The sequence below is a fragment of the Colletotrichum fioriniae genome (genome assembly GCF_027942845.1).
Source record: "Colletotrichum fioriniae strain IMI 355084 chromosome Unknown scaffold_7, whole genome shotgun sequence".
Lineage (NCBI taxonomy): Eukaryota > Fungi > Ascomycota > Sordariomycetes > Glomerellales > Glomerellaceae > Colletotrichum > Colletotrichum fioriniae.
In genome coordinates, this window is record NW_027076843.1 from 1,681,578 (window position 1) to 1,698,479 (window position 16,902).

The window sequence follows — 16,902 nt, forward strand, 5'->3', positions numbered from 1 at the left end:
CATCCTGGGACATGCCAGTCTCCGCTTCAATCTCGATGTGCGGTTCTCTGTCCAAATTTCGTGAGAGATCCCTGCTAAACTACCAACTCTCCAGCCCTCGACTTCTCTCCCAAATGAAGCCATCATCTCAGCCCTTGCGAGGGTCGGCCTCCTATCTCACTTTCACCTCAGAGACACACCATCTGAGGAGGAAACCCGCAATACCCTAGACAGCCCACTATCCTCCCTACCGCAAATGTCCACCGGCCAATCGCAACTATTCGCACTAGCTAGAGCGCTCGTTCAACTCAAATCCATCAACCAAACGTCCGAACTATCAGCAAACGGAGCCGAAGGTCGACACATTATGCCGATTCTTCTATTGGATGAAGCCACATCGTCGCTCGACACCGAGACCGAATCTGCCATACGCGATATCATACACCAGGAGTTCACAGACAAGGGCCACACCGTCATTGCCATCACGCATAGGCTGGGCGGCGTAACGAAAGGCATGCGGCCGGGACGGGATGCCGTGGTCTTGTTGTCCAAGGGCAAAATTGAGAAGATTGGCGAGGCGGAGGATGTGTTGGACTCGGCGGCTTTGCGGGAGTAGGCATGCGGCTGGTTGATTGGCTTCTATCACTCGCTGATGGACTGTTTTCAATGCTTTAGGGTTCGAACGAGAACGAAGATTTATTTGTACAGACAGACAATATCTCTCGATAATTCTCCTTTGTATCCCTCTTCCTCGTACACACATCTGCGTAACGATCTCCGAGCGACTTTCAACGCGGCGCCTTCCCATCACCAGGCCGCATCGACCAGCGATCCCACATTGAGTGACTTATGGCGCTGAACCAAAGACTCAACGGGAGCAGAAGCGGCGCTGTGGCGGTCGTATACGCAAGGCTGTTTTCGCTACCTCCTAGCGCCTCCATTCTCAGGCATGCGGCAACAACGATAACTACGAAAAAGCCTGCAACGATCCGATTCTTCCACTGGTCGTTTCGTCTGAGAAAGTTGAAGGAGTAGGTCGAGATGAAGTAAATGTTGAAAATAAGTAAGCAGACGACTGCTGAGAGATGAGGCTCTTGCCTCGGTTCCTGTTTGTTTCGTTTAGCAGGTCGGTTGGACACTGTCTCCTTTCCATCCAAATACTAACCCTTTCATGACCGAAAGCTGTAGAAGATTTTGGACTCATCTCATAAATTTCAATGAGGTATACTTGTATGACGTCCCTGAGGAATAGCGATGATATCACAGACACCATTCCCGCAATAGCTGTCGCGATTAAGCGCCGCATCCTACTCAACTTGCTATTTTGAGTGTCGTTGCACATGGCCGAACTGGAATATCGCAGTCTCACAGCCGCACTCGTCAATGTTTGTATGTCTCGGTGCTTTTAACCATAAGCTGCCACGTTTGTCGGCCCCTCTGGAGCGTCCCGCCGGCACGCGCGTCGTCAGTGAACTTTCCCTGGCTGGTATGGTCGAGAGATGTTTCTTGCATGTAAAAAAAGACATGGAAGATCGCGCAACGACAGGCTGACGATAAAAGCGCACTTTCTAATCCCGGACTTGTGGCTATGGTGGTGGTGGTGGTTGCGTGGGCCAGGTTCAGTCGGGCATCGTAAGGCTTATGTGCATGCATGGTCAGGCTGGGACTGGGAACGTCAGCGTCGCCCATTACTATATCTTATATCTGTCAACTCGTCGCAGCCCCGTCTGGAAGGGTTGGTTAGGACTGGTCAAACCTATCCCTGGGCCGTTGCGCTACCATAATTTTACCAGTTTGCATAGATCACAGCTTGAGAGCGAACCATTGGCCGCGCCGCCTAGGAGTTCGCCTCGATATGCAGTGCGGCATTCTTATGGGCCATGGCCTTTTGCCTCACGCAGGGCGGGTGCTTGGGGTATCTGAATGGCTGCCATTCCACCACGCGTCAGATAAAAAAACTCTCTCTCGGTGGAGATGGTTGCATACCAGGCTTTCACGACACCAGCGTAGCTACACTATTATCTGCCTTACTTCTGGGACCCTGCTCTCAAATTCGTCGTCTACCTTACTTTACATCATCCATCGGATCGTTCGTTCTCTCCTTACTTGTCTAACAAATAGCGTACAAGATTCAAAGACATCCTCATGAGGGCATTCTTCATTTCGTATACCATCTGGCACCCTTGAAGACCCGGCATCCTGGACGCATTCACGAATGTACCTGTGTGAATGGATACACTTTTGGAAGATCTCAGAGCAGCCGCTCATGGCGCACAGGCACGTAGTATACCGCAAAGGAACCCAATGCCAGAACCAAGTGCGGGTATGCACTTCGACAACAAGACCATGGCCCCAAAGATCCAGGGGGAACTCCAGATCCGGACCGATGGACCAAAGACCATCCCTAAGCCAGGGAAGGACGAGAAGCCAGATAATGCGCACCGTACGTGGAAGGACCGTTCCTAGCCCGTTTTCATATCCTCCTTCTACTGGCGTCTTGCAACTCGTAACTGACAAAACAACCACTATTCAGTGGGTACTTCCTTGGCTCAATCTCTTCGCGTCAGTGGGGATGCCGTCATGTTTTCTTTCATCTACGAGAGAGTTGAATTGGCCAAACCCGACAAAGGGAATGGGACTTCAATACAACAGTGGGAGCTCCAGGGGCAAATTCCACGCAAGGCTCTTTCGCAGATCCCAGCCCGTGACCAGCCCAGGATTTCCACGAGGATTCGTCCCATGGTCAGATTCAGACCGGCTGGTCTGTTTCTGGTTCTCTACCTACTGATGTCGCTTTTCTCGGGGGCGATGGCGCACCCGGTCCCGTCTGAGAGCAGCGGCGCTACTGAGACGCGCACGCTGGCAAACGAGAGCATGCTTGACAAAGTTGTCGGGCAGCTCGATTTCAATCTTCTGACCCAAGTCCTGCTTTGCCTAGTGCTAGGCGGCTGGTTAGTTGTCATACGTTACACCCGGCAAGATGACGCCGGGTTCTGGGCATTATTGACTGCGTCGCTGACGCACGTCTGCTTCGTCCACGATCCCAAGGCCAACGGTGCGGTTTGTCTACTGTAAGTCCCGACGATGTGCCAATGTTCCAAGAGACCAGTCGAATCTGACCATTTAGAAAGATTGTCACTCATACTCGTTCGGATCAACCAGTCTTTCACTCTTTCCACAGTCGCAAAGTATGAAGTCAAGTTGCCATAGTAAGTCATTTGCAATGTATGAGAGTTTTTTATGCGTCAAGCTAACTGTCGTGGGAAGTATGGTCGTATGTATCTTGAGCCTGGCTGTTTTGTTCGCATACCACGGAGCGAGCGAAGCCGCATCAACGGGTCTGCCGTTGGAGATTGTCGTATTGCCATTCTACATCAGCATGTCCAACCTGGTATGCTGCTGGATCGTACAGATTTCTTTGGAGAGACGCGGATTGCAACCGGATTATTGATCATGATCTGATGTATGAGATGAGGAGAACAGGCGCAATCCACCCAGAGATGTAGAGCTTATGCGAGACAAGCCACAGCCACAACCACAAAGAGTATGGTTGTTAGAGCAGATAAGACGGGACGGTTCAGTCGGCAGACTATGTAATGAATACCGACCAACCTGCTTCAAATACTAAACTATTGAGACCAAAAGCTGTTCTGCCCTGAGACACATTTGAGGGCACATTGCGTAAGTTTGATATTGCTTCACGTCCAAATTTCCGTTCAAGATGCCACAGAAAATTTCAATCACATCGGAATCAATTCTAGAAAGCAACACAACGCAGAAAGAGCAAAAATAACTCCTCGACGGGGAATTGAACCCCGGTCCCCTGCGAATCGTTGTCAGGAAAGAATTCCCCAATGACAAGCAGATATCCTCACCACTAGACTATCGGGGAAGTGTGGATGTGAGCATCCAGTGATAGTTGGTTGTGGGCCTCAGCCCATTTGGCGTAGATGTAGCAAGTGCGCGGGTGGGCGACGAGGTGCGACGTGTGCTATGTGAGTCAAGGAAAGAGTCATCCTGAAAGTGGAAATGTACTTTGAGATGAGATGGTGAGCAAAAACCGCGACTCCACGTTTTAACTTTCATGTGTTTGAGTAGCATCTATCTGTAGTTCTGTATCTCTTATTGACAATGGAGTGGATAGTAGGCCAAAACTTGACGCTTGATGAGCATGTATAAAGTGAGTGTAGACGCGTCTGGTCAGCCCTATTGAGGAGATCTTGGAAGTCTAAGCCACGGGAAGAGAGAATCAAGCTGCTTGCATCATGGACTCTGTGGAGTGTTTTGGAGGAATCCCTCGCGTGTGGGTGTGGTAGATGAGATTGGAAGAAGCTGGCGGCGATAGGCATGATATAGAGGCAAGAGACGACGCCGCCGCCCCAGGAAGGTCTCCCGAACTTTCAGCTCAAAAGCATGCTGTAATATTTTTTTGATTTTTTCTCGCAATGTTATCCCGAAGCCTACATTTTATCATAGGAAAATCGGCGGCCAAGGTTTGCCAGGTCCCGTCCATCCAATCCATTCTATCCGTCTCGAAGGTCCTGACGAACTTCTCTGCCAGCTCGCCCGTTACCTTAGCCTTGGCCACGCCCGTGAATTGTACGTAGACTCCATGGCCGAGTTGCTTGACCGAATGCGCCAAACATGTACGGTCTTCGCCTGTCCTTGACGGTAACAGATCGGAATTACCTGCAGCTCCTCCGAAGTCGTGAACCAATACTCCGCCATAATCATGGCTGGCCGTTGTCAAAGTCGGTCTAGCATCCATCGTATTCAAAGCATTCCATCTACCTCATCCCTAGTCAACCTGCTCCTATAACTAACGGTGTAAACACGAAACAAGGCGCCAGCTTGAAGGCGATGTCCCCTGTTCAATCGTCGCGTCAATGCCGTCTACCTGAAGCTGTCCGGCAACAATGAGCCTTTCCACGGAAGGGAGCACGTAACTCTTTGCCAGAACTATATTGCCAATCGCGGAATTGTCCTCTTTCGCGCCGTCAGGGAGAACCCACGGGACTTCTTAATAGTCCCCGATCAAGAGCCTATCTTCTTTGTCTATATGGCAAAGCTAAGCTCTCGGCCGTACACTTTTTTCTTCACACAATGAGCAGATCGACCAGAGAACCAACATTGAGTAAAGGCGACGAGCGAGTACTTAACTACCTTATAGAATAGAGAAATAGACTAGTATTCTCCGTCCAAGTGTCTCGCACCGATAACCAGGGCGAGAGATCTCAGCCTAGAACCACTCGGTGCATGGCCTCTCTAGGGCAGAAGTGAGTCTAAGATCGCAGATCACGGCTGTCCGATCCCTCTGAGCTGCAGCCCTGGAGTTGCCGGACAACCCGACAGGTAAAGTAATGAAACCAACACGGTTCGTCCACAATTTAAAGTATGGCCCTTGTATATAATCAATTAAGGTTGAAGAGACATTGGCGCTCATTTGACGTTCCTTAATATTAATTGCTAAAGCGAAAGGAAAAACACTCGCTCTTATTGACGATTCCACTTTGAACAGTCCAAGCTTCAGGAAACTTAGCTTATAGATCTTGCAGAAACCATTGTCTTTGTACATGACAGTTCCCAATATATTTCCGTTCATTTAGTGGTGCTTCCTGGGAAGGAAGCAAGAGTTGATCAAGTACTAACCCATATACGCTCATTACAACACGTTCGTTATCATCATGAAGAGATCCACAGCCATCATACTCGCCTTGCAGTGCGTGTTGATGCCAGGCCTAGCAAGAGTAACACCACGAAGCGACTACACGGAAGAAGCAAGCCAATCCATACACTCTCTTCAAGCCCGACAACAGGATCCGTCAGATAAAGGTGTCTTGGAGAATGAGGTGCGCGATGGTACCTGCAAGGATACCATGTTCTTCTTCCTCCGCGGAAGCACTCAACAGCCGAATATGGTGAGTAAAATCCAGCTAACCAAGCCCCAGTAGTGTCTTTACCTTGAGCGAAGTGAGAACTAACAGGATTTCTTCCATCACAGGGACTTCAACCAGGTCCCCAACTCGCGGCGTACCTCCGCTCAACCCTAGGCGCGGACAAGATTGCCATCCAGGGCATAGAGTACGCCGCAACGCTGCAAGACAACCTCTGCATCAACAATCAGCTGTGCCGGCCGCGCGAGGTCACCAGCGCGAGCACCCAGATCCGCGAGTACATGGACCAGTGCTCCGACTCTGATGTCGTTGTCGGAGGGTACAGTCAAGGCGCTGCAATGCTTTCCCGCGTGATATCGGACAGGCTTGGATCGGACTATAAGGACCGAATCGTCGCCGCCGTGACGTTTGGCAACACCATGCAGGTGTATAACAAGAACACGATACCCGGTCTGGCACCGGAAAGGGTGCAGATGTTTTGCAACAAGTTTGACCCGGTCTGGTAAGCCTTTCATCCTCCCCAACTTTCCATCTGAAGGCATTTTGTGACGGTCTCTTTAACACCATGTGACCGCAGCCGCAACGGTCTGCCCCTCGGCGCTGTGATGCCAGGCCACAGAGACTACCGCCCCTCCGCCAAACCCGCCGCCGAGTTCCTCGTCCAAAAACTCGCCGCCGCCAAGGGCTGGACCACCGTCCCCATCGTCTCCGATATTGACCTCTCCCAATTCGCCGACGTGGGCTTCACTTTCCGAGATATCTACCGCGGCGCACCCGCCGGCAGCTCGACCTCCTTCAACGACGGCACCGAGCTCGCCAAGCTCGACAGCGTGCGCGTCGTCTCCATCTTTGGCCGCGGCGCCGCGCGGGTCGACGCGCTCGGCGTCAAGATGGACGGGCTCGACAAGGCGCAGGAGCACGGCGGCGGCGGAGGCAACTATAAGGAGCTGACGCTGGAGGAGGGGGAGTACTGGGTCATGACGGAGGTGTGCAACGGCCGGAAGAAGAAGAAGGATCGCGTCGGGTTCTTTCGTGCTTCGACTAGTTTGGGCCGGGTTCTGGAAGTTGGGTCGAGGACGAATGATCGGTGTCTTACGTTTGTGCCGGGCGAGGGCCGCTCGTTTGTGGGTATGCACGGAGAGTCTGGGGAGGAGGTGGACTCTGTCGGGTTTATTGAGTATCCCAAATTGGATTAGACGATAGCGCTGAAGTGAGATACATAGGTAGACGATCGAGTCTTTGCGAGATACTCAGATATGTTTCGTTTAAGTTATCCGCAATTCATGCCTACGTAGACTAGACCGTTCGTCCTTGTCCTGGTTTTCCCCGTAGAGGATACGCATGAAGTTGGACAGTCTTGCGGTAGGCTGAAGTTTAGAAGCACAAAGCTGGTCCCTGGTGCTTGAAAGCCAGGCCAAGCCCGCTCTCTCACGGGTATCAGAGCGAGAAAGCTTCCCCACTGAGATGCGTTTCAGAGAAGAGCCTACGGAACGGACGGTTATTGACGAAGATGCGCTCCTACTACTGAGTTCTTATGTGAGAACTTTGGGAACGGGTAGTGGGATGTCGATGGTATTTGCGGGATGCTAGATATTCTAAATATTTTAAAGCTGGATCTCCTCGACGTCTACTGAAGTTGAAGTCCTCTTTCTTGATAACTAAGTTCCATTAACAAATCATCTCAGGATATATATCACAGTAGGTTCGTCGTGTCGATATTGGTGCTAATGTAATCAGCGTTTTTGGCCATGTGACCATCGGAGTCTTCAGCTTGACAATCCTCAACCGATATGCCTCTTGGAACGTTACTTCCTTCTTGGACGTCGGATGAACGAAAGCGCAGGGTGAATGATAGGAGTAAACCAAGGACGATACTTGTAGCAGGGTTTACATTGAAAGTGTGATGGCTATCAGAACCAGCCAGAAAATGTACATGGCACTAACTAAATAGTCGTACGGTACAGTGAAGAGAAAGATGTTCCTTGCGAATTCCAAATGTAATCTGTTTTTGTGGTATATGTAATAGAAAATTGTCATGAAACTGTGGACGTCTGTTATGATCCGCTCCTGATATCTCTTGTCATACCCCTATGACAATTCCTGACTCCTGGAAGTGACAGGTTAAATAAACCAAAACGCCGAATTCGTGTATTCCCCGGGTGGGTATCGTTTGGTGGAAGTTCCGCAATGGTAATCACCATTCGTCGTTACCATAAGCAATTTCGCTAGGTAAACATGGTGATTTTCTCCTTCTCGTATCTTAAGGGGCGCTGTTCTACCCAAGGGGCCGGAAGTTTTCCTGAGGCCGATGATCGTCGGCGGCGACAGGAAGGCTCGGGTTGGCTTGCTGGGTCACCCTCGTTGCCCCTTTCAGGACGTTGGTGAGCCAGCAGACAATCAAAGTCGAGATGCCAATGTAGAATGGCAGCAATTCGAACAGAAGAGGATCTCTGGTTGCTGCCGCTTTGCAGTCGGACGACCACCAGCCCGCCGTCGGCCACACCATGAGGCCGGCAAGGAAGCTCACCGCCAGAGCGAAACTAGCGCGCTGTCGTGTCAGAGCTATTCTCGTGTTCTGCAGTTTCAGGGACAACTCACAGTGACATTTGAACTCCGTACGGCTTAGTGGTTGCTTTCAAGTACAAATAGCTGTACATAATACAGGCCATGTAGAGCCTACGAAAGCATCAGGTTATGTTGATATTCAGTTCTTTGCATGTGACTTACAAAGTCGAGACCAACATATTGCGATCTAAGGTGAGGAAGAAGTGGCCGTAGAATACCATGGTGGTCAAAAGGCCAACGAAGCTTGGTACTTTTGTCTCCAAGTAGCAGGTAATAAAGAGACCGCCCATGACGATGGCGCAGAAAGTTGCATTTTGGTTGGCACTGTTGGTGATCCAATTTCCTGAAGAGGCATCCACGAGCTTCGGGTTTTGATGGGTCGGTGCCGTTTGGGTGCTTGCTTCTGCTGATGCCAACATCAGTCCAAAAGCCAAGACTGCAAAGCAGCCTCGAAACTTATTCGAAAGGCATGAATGTCTTGAAACTGTACAGGATCGAAGGTGTGCTGGTAGAATTGTCGCTTGCTGTTGCTTTGCCAATCTTTGCTGCAGGACCCTGCCTTCCTTGGCTAGGGTCGAGGGAGTCTGTTCCTGGGGAGAGCAGTCCCCAAAGATATGGACTTCAGGGTATTCGGAGGGAGAGATGAGAGATGATTGGTAAGTTCGGCTTGGGTGCAGGCGCGGTGGGGAGTGTAAAGGGAAGGCTTCCGAATCATGCATGCCTCCCGTGTTGAAGGGTTACTGTATGTGGGACTTCGAAAGAGCTAGTATTCTATTGTTATCGTTGTCTTAGCGAAAGTCATGGCAACTCAAGAAGCTTGGAAATTGGTATCGTCTGGGGTTCTTACAAGAGGCCTACTCAGAATGCACACTTTGTTCAAAAGTCGCGTATACTTCTATTCGGGTGTTCAAGGTGCTCGAAGTTGTATTTGGTGAAGAGAAATCGTACTCAATCGCATGAAAGACTGAAGCGAGGTGGTCGTCTGAAAAGAGGTTGGAGAAAGGCGAAAGACGCTCTCCCTGATAAGACACAGTGGAAGACTATGGTATGGAAGGATAGAAACTTGAGCTGGGAGAAGAGAAGCAAATTGGAAGGGGAAAAACGAGGAGAGTCAGGATCGTGAAGACTCAGAGTTAAGACTGGGTGAATAGGTTGATTGGAACCATGGGCTGGTGTCGGGTCCCAGGTACTGGACCTCTAGCCAGGCGTACCAGAATTACGTCAACGGTGCTAAAGCTGTCACCGCAATTGAGCGGCTGGAGACGGCCCAACAAGAAGAAGATGAAATGGCCGTATTTTCTTTCATCAGTCACCAAAAAGGGGCCGTGTATTTTGTCCCAAGGCTGCCAAGGAGGCAGTATGACGGCAATGGCTTGATCACGCTGGCATCTTACCCCGCTATCTATGTGTCGGGCTCTAGTTCATCTAAGGCTCTCTTCATTTATTGCTCATAAGTCAAGCGTAGTTCCTCTCTTGAAAAACTTGACGACGGCCGCCTATCTCGCGGGGAAAGGGGATTACGCAACTGCTCCTACTTTGGTTCGAATCCCGATCAAAACATCAAACATACAGAGAATGGGATTTGAAGTCACCAAACGTATCGCTTCGAACGAGTCTACTTGCGACTCTGCCGTATGCCAAAGAATTCGCAAAGGAAAGCAAAGCTCCCGTTCCCACTTGGTCTTGACCTCTGCGTCTGGGTTTCTTTCATTGCTGTCAGCCTGCGCACCCTTGCTTTCCAGCATCTTCAAACCGAGCAATGACGCCCAAGATACCGGGCCTACTTTTCAAGAGCTCATTCTCTATTTGAATACATCGGTTAGTGTTTTGCTCGACATCCCATTCGTTTGCTAACTGTATACAAGGAGCACAATCAACAAAATGCACGGCTAGAACCATATGAGCCCTACTCGCTAGACACGATATTCATGACGTTTGGAGTTTTCTGCCTATCGACATCATCTTTCTATGGTTGCAGGTGCCACGATGTGTACCAGGATTTCATTGTCTCTGTTGCGGTCTTTGGTGGTTTATATGTTCTACTAGCGACGGCTGCGCCTCGTGATGGATGGAGAGGGCTTCTGTTAGCCATTGTCTACCTGATACCTCCCTCTATCTCCCTCGGTATCTGGATAAGCTTCATATTTCATCAGGTGGTTCGCAGATTATCTTCAAAGAAATCTGTGAAGGGCTTGTGAGTATACTGCTTCGCTGGGTAAGTGTCAACGCCAACAGGCTTGGTAATAATTCATCGAATCATGTGCAAAACCAGAAGTTGAGGTCTATAATGAGAGAAATTGAAATGCAGTTCTTCGGAATTTTCTTTTGAACCAGCTCAAAGAGAAATGAGTGAAATGTTGAAAGCTTAGACGGGCTGCGGGCGCTCATCGTGATAGTCGGCAACTCGAGTCCTATTGAGGCCGAAGATGTGGGCCTGAAGACGGAGCCGGACCCAGACCCCGACCAAGTGTCACTCCCATCCTGTCACCTGAACCATGTTAGTACCATTCTCTTTCCAGATTCAGACTCGCGTTTCAAGAACGCTACCGCCAATCGACTTGGCAAGGCCATCTCTTTCGCCACTTCTCGTAGCCAATTGTGTTCAGCGTGTACTATGTGCTAGGGAATCACATTGTCACAGCCGGAAAAGATATCTTGGGATTATATCCAGTGCTAAGAGCTCTGGGCGTGCGAATTCCCTCACCAGTAGCTTCCGGAAGCCTGGCTGGCAAATAAGACAGTGCCAGCTTGCAAACGCTGTTCCTGAAGTTGACGAGGATGAAGGCAGATGTCTAGGCACACAGACCTTTCATCTAGAAATATGTGCTGACCTGATTTTTTGCTGCTTTCCAAGTCGAAGGTGTTATAGTGCTCAAGCCCTTGAATGGCGTTCAAAACACCGCGGTATGGATCCTTTCAGTATTCAGTGTGAACAAGAATCAATTAGTGTCCCGACATGATGCTAGTACGATTACATTGTTGAATCCTTTGAATCTTCTCCCAAACGCAGCCCGCATGCATTCCCATCAAAAGCCAGCCTTGGTCCAAAAAGCCCAAGCATCTCCCGCAGACCCGCGTATCTATTATAATGTGTGTCTGCTCATAAAAGCTGTGTGGCATACTGTGTTCTGCTTCGGTCCCATTGCTACCTCTTACACCCCCCGTTGAGGAGGAAAGCGAGGCGAGGTGCGGCGACACAGGGGCGACAAGCATCCCTCATGATCCCTTGCCAGCCGTCTGCTCCTGCAACTTCTTGGGGTCGAGATGCTCGTCGCGATCCGCCTTGATGGCCTCCTCGCTGTCGGAGGCGAGCTCGGGCTTCCAGTGGCCCTTGCCCTGCTTCTGCTTGGAGAGGGAGTCTTGCTTGTGCTTCTCGTGCGTCTCGCTGTCGGTGTCTTTGAAAGGGGAAGTGTTAGCTGCCATCGCGAAAACACAGGGTTTGTGGCTGGTGATGGATTTGGTGGGGGAGGGTTGTAATGAAGGCGTCATCGAAGCTTGCGACATCACTCCAAGCTCAATTGCCATGTGTCCTTCCGCTGGGGGAAAAAAGGAAAGCAAGTGGAAAGAGAATAGGCATAGAAACTCACGTCCAGAAGACTCCTTCAGACCCTGTGTTCTCGTCGTGGAGATGCTGAAGCCCCGACCGAGAGAAGCAGTCTGTCTACCGACGACGAAAGCGCCGCGGGCGAAAGGACGAGCTGACAGAGCGATGCGGGAAGCCATTGCTGTGTAGGTATTCGGTTTTTTGATCTGTGGTAGAGGAAGAGGAGGGGGTATCACGGTGTAGGTTGAATTATCGTATTGTGTTTGCAGGCAGATTCAATTGAACGGAAGAGAATCAAGATTCGATGAGGTTTTAAAAAGGGGAAAAAGTGACGAATGATCACGACAATTCGGCAAAGAGCTCAAGAAGGTATAGATGCACCTAGAGCATAGCAATAACCTAGGTTAAAACTACTTAGCTAGACGGGGGATGGAAGCAGCCGCCAAAAAGCATGCGGCGCGCTGCTTCGTTGACCCGGGCCGTGACGTCACTATTCGTTCCCAATAGTGACATCTCCTCAGGACCGAGCTTTTTCCCTTTCCCCAGCTGGTTGCAGCAGCGCAGCAACCCGAATGGCTGGAAGCATCGCTACGTCCCCGCAAATTGCCCGTTTAGAATGGGAAGAGGAGAGAGTTGCAGAAGACGAGGGGAGGGAGGGCGGGGGCATTGACCAACTGCCTGTCGACCATTTGCAAGCCTGCAGTCCCATCATCAATGAAGCATTGTCGCTCAACTTAAGTTGGAACCCGCGATGGAAGGTCTTTTTTTTTTCCTTCACACTCGTCGTCATCGGTCAAACATGCTTGAAGTTCTCCATCGTCGTTTTCCTCTCCTCAGCCTCACCACCCACCAGCTGTGTCCAAACCTCTAAGCACTAATTCCCCCGTTTACCCCTGGCATAACCCCACTACAGAGCCATGCCCATGACGGGGCTTTTCTTTCACTCTACCCTACGGATACCTACCTTACTCCGTACCAGTCCACGCTCCGTGCTTTGCTGCCCAGCTGCATCGTCATCATTGGCTTCCCCACCTCTCTCATCAAGACCAAGTTCATCACGTGACCATGACCTTCCCCACCTCCCACTCTCCAGACCACGATGATGGCCATCATATCCGTCCACGCCATAGTAAAGTAGCTGTGAAGAAGAGGAATAGTAGTAATGGTTATAGCAATCCTCAAAAGTCATCAGGTAGCATCAAGCCGCAGGTCACCTCACCTCACCTCACCTTCATCGCCTCCCTGCAGCTTTCAATCGCCGCCAACCCCCTCCCATCCCCTCTCGGCAACATGAAGAAACTCAAGCGGCGGGTAAGCATGGCACCTCAGGCCCAGAATGAAGCCGGGCCGCGACCCAGGCACCAGGCACGCCGCACACCAGACCGCCTCCTCCACCTCCTCCTGACTGCTCTAACAGAGAATGCCAACGAACACAGAAAACACAAAAAAAGTGAGATCCATCCATCTCCCTTTGTCCTTACCGCCCTCCACAGAGATACCGGCGCTCTACAGAATCATACCTCGTAATACACAAGGGGAAAACGCAACCAGACATCCTCCGTGTTTGACTTTACCGCACAAATGACCCGACCTTCAACCCCTATCCACTTACGGTTACCGAGCTCAGCTCTCAGCTCAAGCTCTGTTCCCCCTTCCATCGTCCCCTTCTCTCGGCGAACAAAGGGGGGTTCGAGGGAAGTGCAGGTCGGTAATCTATGTCCGATGCACCCATCCCATCTCACGCATCTCCAGAGAAGCCGTCTTATGATATCCTGCAATACATCAGCGAATGTCACGGTTCAGGAGGGGGATATGCAGGAAGCATGAGGCCGGCATGTAGTCATCTCTTAATTCTGACAGTCGTGAGATGTACCTGATGCCGTTAAACATGTCAAATCCCACTGGTGGCATTTGGTGTTTCACCGAGTGTCTATCTCATCACCATAATTTGAAACCCACAAAGAACTCGTCACTGGCTATGATGGTTAGCAGTCACTGGATGTCACTCATGAGAAACAACTTTTGATGAACATATCGTATATTGCATTGCGCCTTGCTGGCTTCGCGCCACAAGATCAGACAGCTTGGTCTAATCCCTTTCAACACCATTCGCATCTTGAGCGTTTCCTGTACAACCCCAAAAGGTATCCCGTTCTCCGACCCAGAAACCACAAGAGCCATTTATCGTCTCAAAACCGCTACCCAAGAAACACACAACTCTTCAGAGATGCTCGCGAAAGTGCCCAGTTAAGGTGACTCCACCACCACCAACCGTTTCCAGTGTCGCGAGGTGCTAGACCTGCACTGCCGGAATATCGAGCAATAGTAGTAAGAATAGTCCATCCTCGAATAATGAAATGAGAGAAGAGGCGCAAGAAAGCAACAAAGGACTGCGCGATCCCCGTCCGCATCGCTCAACCAAGACAGGTAACAATGCAGAGGTTCGCCAGCAGGCCGCACCCAAAATTCATGACCAACTCCACCTTTCCCAAAAAGGTATTTCCCGGTACCGTTTCCAAGCTTTGGAGATTTGCCGCAAAACAATAGCAACGCATGTCTTTGCCCGCCACCACCCATTTGATATTTCCCATGTGAGCCCATAACAGAAACACCTGTTGCCCCCCCGCTCCGAATAAGTTGCTGAAAAGACACTCATTCTATATGTCGAGATAATCTTTTCCGGAATGACTTCGTGACCCGTCGAGCACCATGATGAGCAACATAAATTTTGAATCATCTTGGAAAACAAAAAAGTCGTCCCGCTGTCCGTGGAAAAAAGATGCCGAGAATTAATTATATCCGAGAACTCCGCCGTGGTGTGTAATTTCACACCGATGCATGTCGTGAAAATGCAAATCCATCCGTGTGGAAAACGCCATTCGTGCAAGTCCAACCTCATCTTGCGAGGGTATGGACACCGAAAGATTTTTGTCGAGTTTTTTTTTTTTTAGTCGAAAGTACCCAAAAAAGGAAAAATGGTATCGATAACTTCTCATTCCGCGCCGTTGGAAAAAAGCCTCGAAGGGATTTTGTCGGTTAAACAGGGTATGTTGTTGAGGTTGTTTGTACAGGAGAGGAATGTCGTTTGAGCCAACATATGACCAGACCACGCCGCAGTCTAGCCATTGCCTTGAGGTACCCAGCCCGCAAGAGGAAAAATCATCGATGCCATTGCCATTTTTCGTCTTCTTTTTTTTTTTCGGTGCCCGCCAAGATGGCCGGTGTAAACAAGCCGAATGAACATAAATTTTACACATCAGCATGCATCGGCACAAAAGGCAAGGAGTGTGACCCCAGGCCCTCTGTCACGAGAGCGGGATCAACTCCTTACCATCTGCGACCCATGCCCTGCTGCATCCTGGCGGGGGAAACCGAAGGCGGCGGGCTCGACATAGTGATGCCGGTGGCAGGGTTGACGATGGGAATGGCATTGCGGGCGCGGGTAGCTGCAGGCTGGTGGAGCTTCAAGCTAGACTGCTGGTACGCGGGAGGGATGAAGGCGGGAGAGGAAGAGTTGAGCGAGAACCCAGGGGCGACGGTTTGGGGTTGCTGCGTCGGCGAGGACTCGGGAGAGTTGCTGGCCAGAGACGAACGCTCAGAAGAGCTGTGGATGGAGTTCATCTGCAGCGGGCGACATAAATTAGTCACCGGATCATGAGAGACAGATCCAAGGCTCCGAGATACTTACGTCGCTATCTGTCAACAGGCCAGGGCAGAATTCCATGTCGTCTTCGAGGTCAAAGGAGCGACCGGCCTCGAACTTTGTGCGGAAGGCGTTGAGAGTAGCGGACTCGGTCAGCTCCTTCATGCTTCGCACGCCACGGAACTGCTTGTGCTGGTTCTGGGAGACGGAAAGACGGGGCGCTCTACGATTACGGCCGCCATGGTGGTTGTGGGAGGCACCGGGAACGGCGGGGGTGGGATGCGCCTGGTGGTGGTTAAACTGGTAGTATGAAGACATTATCTATGAATGTTTCGGAGGTAGATGCCGTGGTGATGTCGTGGTGGTAGGTCGGAGAAGGGATGCCGTTTTTTGTTGGTTGGGAGGCAGTGTGGCGGATGTGCGGGTGGTCTTATGTGGGCGAGCCGAGCTGTGCGGTATTATTGCGGTTTGAAACACAAACAATGAAACCTGCCGAGTCGACGTTGTGCGAGTGGTAGAAAAATGTGTACGATGAATAGGTTCAAGGTAGAAAAGGTCGTTGGAAGAAAGCAATGCTTTTTCTTTTAGGTCGTTTGGTATGTATGATCGTTTGTGGAAGCGTTTTGTGGTTTAGAGGTTTTGATGATGCGATGGGAGAAAAAAGGTACGTCTGGAAAGAGGGGGGAGAGAGGTGTTGAAAAGTATCGGGAGGGAGGAATCCGGAGAAGGCGATGGTTTTGTTGGTTCGAGCAGGATGGTGGGAAGGGTGGGAGGACAGTGGAAAGGTGAGCGGGCAGGCGAGAGGAGCGACGAGGGCACGGAGGGCAAGGAGAGGACACTGAAAGGGAAGGGGGCGGCGGCGGACCCACAGGCTGCCCAATGGGAGATGATCAGAAGACAGTGTAGCTATGGTGAACACTGTGACTCCACTCCTTGACGCCATATGCGAGTTCGCCACCCTGTTTCTATTGGCTGGCAGATCTTAGACTATAGCGACCAGGGACTAGCGCGGCCTGGTGGGTTGGTGCAAATTTGGGGCGTGGCGCCGGCTGCCGTCAACCCTACCAGTGCGGCGGACAGTACATTGTCGGGGTGGGGCATGGGCTGGCCGTATTTGGATGGGGGAGACGATGAATGAGTGAGTGAGTGAGCGAGCGATGGAGTGAGTGAATGAGACTGGGGCACACACTACACACCACACTCATACGGTACACCAGGGTTGGATGTTGAACTGAACGGTAAGGTGACTGCGCAGCGGGCGGGAAGGTAAGGCAAGA

The 16,902-nt window shown here is 50.9% G+C and overlaps 6 protein-coding genes and 1 non-coding gene across 7 annotated transcripts; 3 read left to right on the forward strand and 4 right to left on the reverse strand.

Moving 5' to 3' along the window:
• Positions 1-35: 35 nt before the first annotated feature.
• Positions 36-595, forward strand: N0V96_006630 (uncharacterized protein; the record flags this gene model as incomplete). The annotated part of the gene is made up of 2 exons (XM_053197718.2): positions 36-42; positions 132-595. The coding sequence occupies 2 exons, from the start codon at positions 36-38 to the stop codon at positions 593-595; spliced, it is 471 nt and encodes a 156-aa protein (XP_053044796.2).
• A 1,688-nt stretch (positions 596-2,283) lies between these two features.
• On the forward strand, positions 2,284-3,430 carry N0V96_006631 (uncharacterized protein; the record flags this gene model as incomplete). Its single annotated transcript, XM_065757783.1, has 4 exons — positions 2,284-2,437; positions 2,513-3,050; positions 3,111-3,188; positions 3,247-3,430. 4 exons carry the CDS (start codon positions 2,284-2,286, stop codon positions 3,428-3,430), a joined length of 954 nt encoding a protein of 317 aa, XP_065613700.1.
• A 342-nt stretch (positions 3,431-3,772) lies between these two features.
• Positions 3,773-3,871, reverse strand: N0V96_006632. Its single transcript has one exon. It is a non-coding gene; the product is annotated as a tRNA-Asp (tRNA).
• A 1,792-nt stretch (positions 3,872-5,663) lies between these two features.
• N0V96_006633 (uncharacterized protein) lies at positions 5,664-7,069 on the forward strand (the record flags this gene model as incomplete). Its single annotated transcript, XM_053197720.2, has 3 exons — positions 5,664-5,897; positions 5,981-6,375; positions 6,451-7,069. 3 exons carry the CDS (start codon positions 5,664-5,666, stop codon positions 7,067-7,069), a joined length of 1,248 nt encoding a protein of 415 aa, XP_053044798.2.
• A 1,079-nt stretch (positions 7,070-8,148) lies between these two features.
• Positions 8,149-8,617, reverse strand: N0V96_006634 (uncharacterized protein; the record flags this gene model as incomplete). The annotated part of the gene is made up of 3 exons (XM_065757784.1): positions 8,149-8,413; positions 8,472-8,549; positions 8,601-8,617. 3 exons carry the CDS (start codon positions 8,615-8,617, stop codon positions 8,149-8,151), a joined length of 360 nt encoding a protein of 119 aa, XP_065613701.1.
• Positions 8,618-11,654: 3,037 nt separating this feature from the next.
• Positions 11,655-12,161, reverse strand: N0V96_006635 (uncharacterized protein; the record flags this gene model as incomplete). The annotated part of the gene is made up of 2 exons (XM_053197721.2): positions 11,655-11,833; positions 12,026-12,161. The coding sequence occupies 2 exons, from the start codon at positions 12,159-12,161 to the stop codon at positions 11,655-11,657; spliced, it is 315 nt and encodes a 104-aa protein (XP_053044799.1).
• A 3,148-nt stretch (positions 12,162-15,309) lies between these two features.
• Positions 15,310-15,943, reverse strand: N0V96_006636 (uncharacterized protein; the record flags this gene model as incomplete). Its single annotated transcript, XM_053197722.1, has 2 exons — positions 15,310-15,603; positions 15,671-15,943. The coding sequence occupies 2 exons, from the start codon at positions 15,941-15,943 to the stop codon at positions 15,310-15,312; spliced, it is 567 nt and encodes a 188-aa protein (XP_053044800.1).
• Positions 15,944-16,902: the final 959 nt, after the last annotated feature.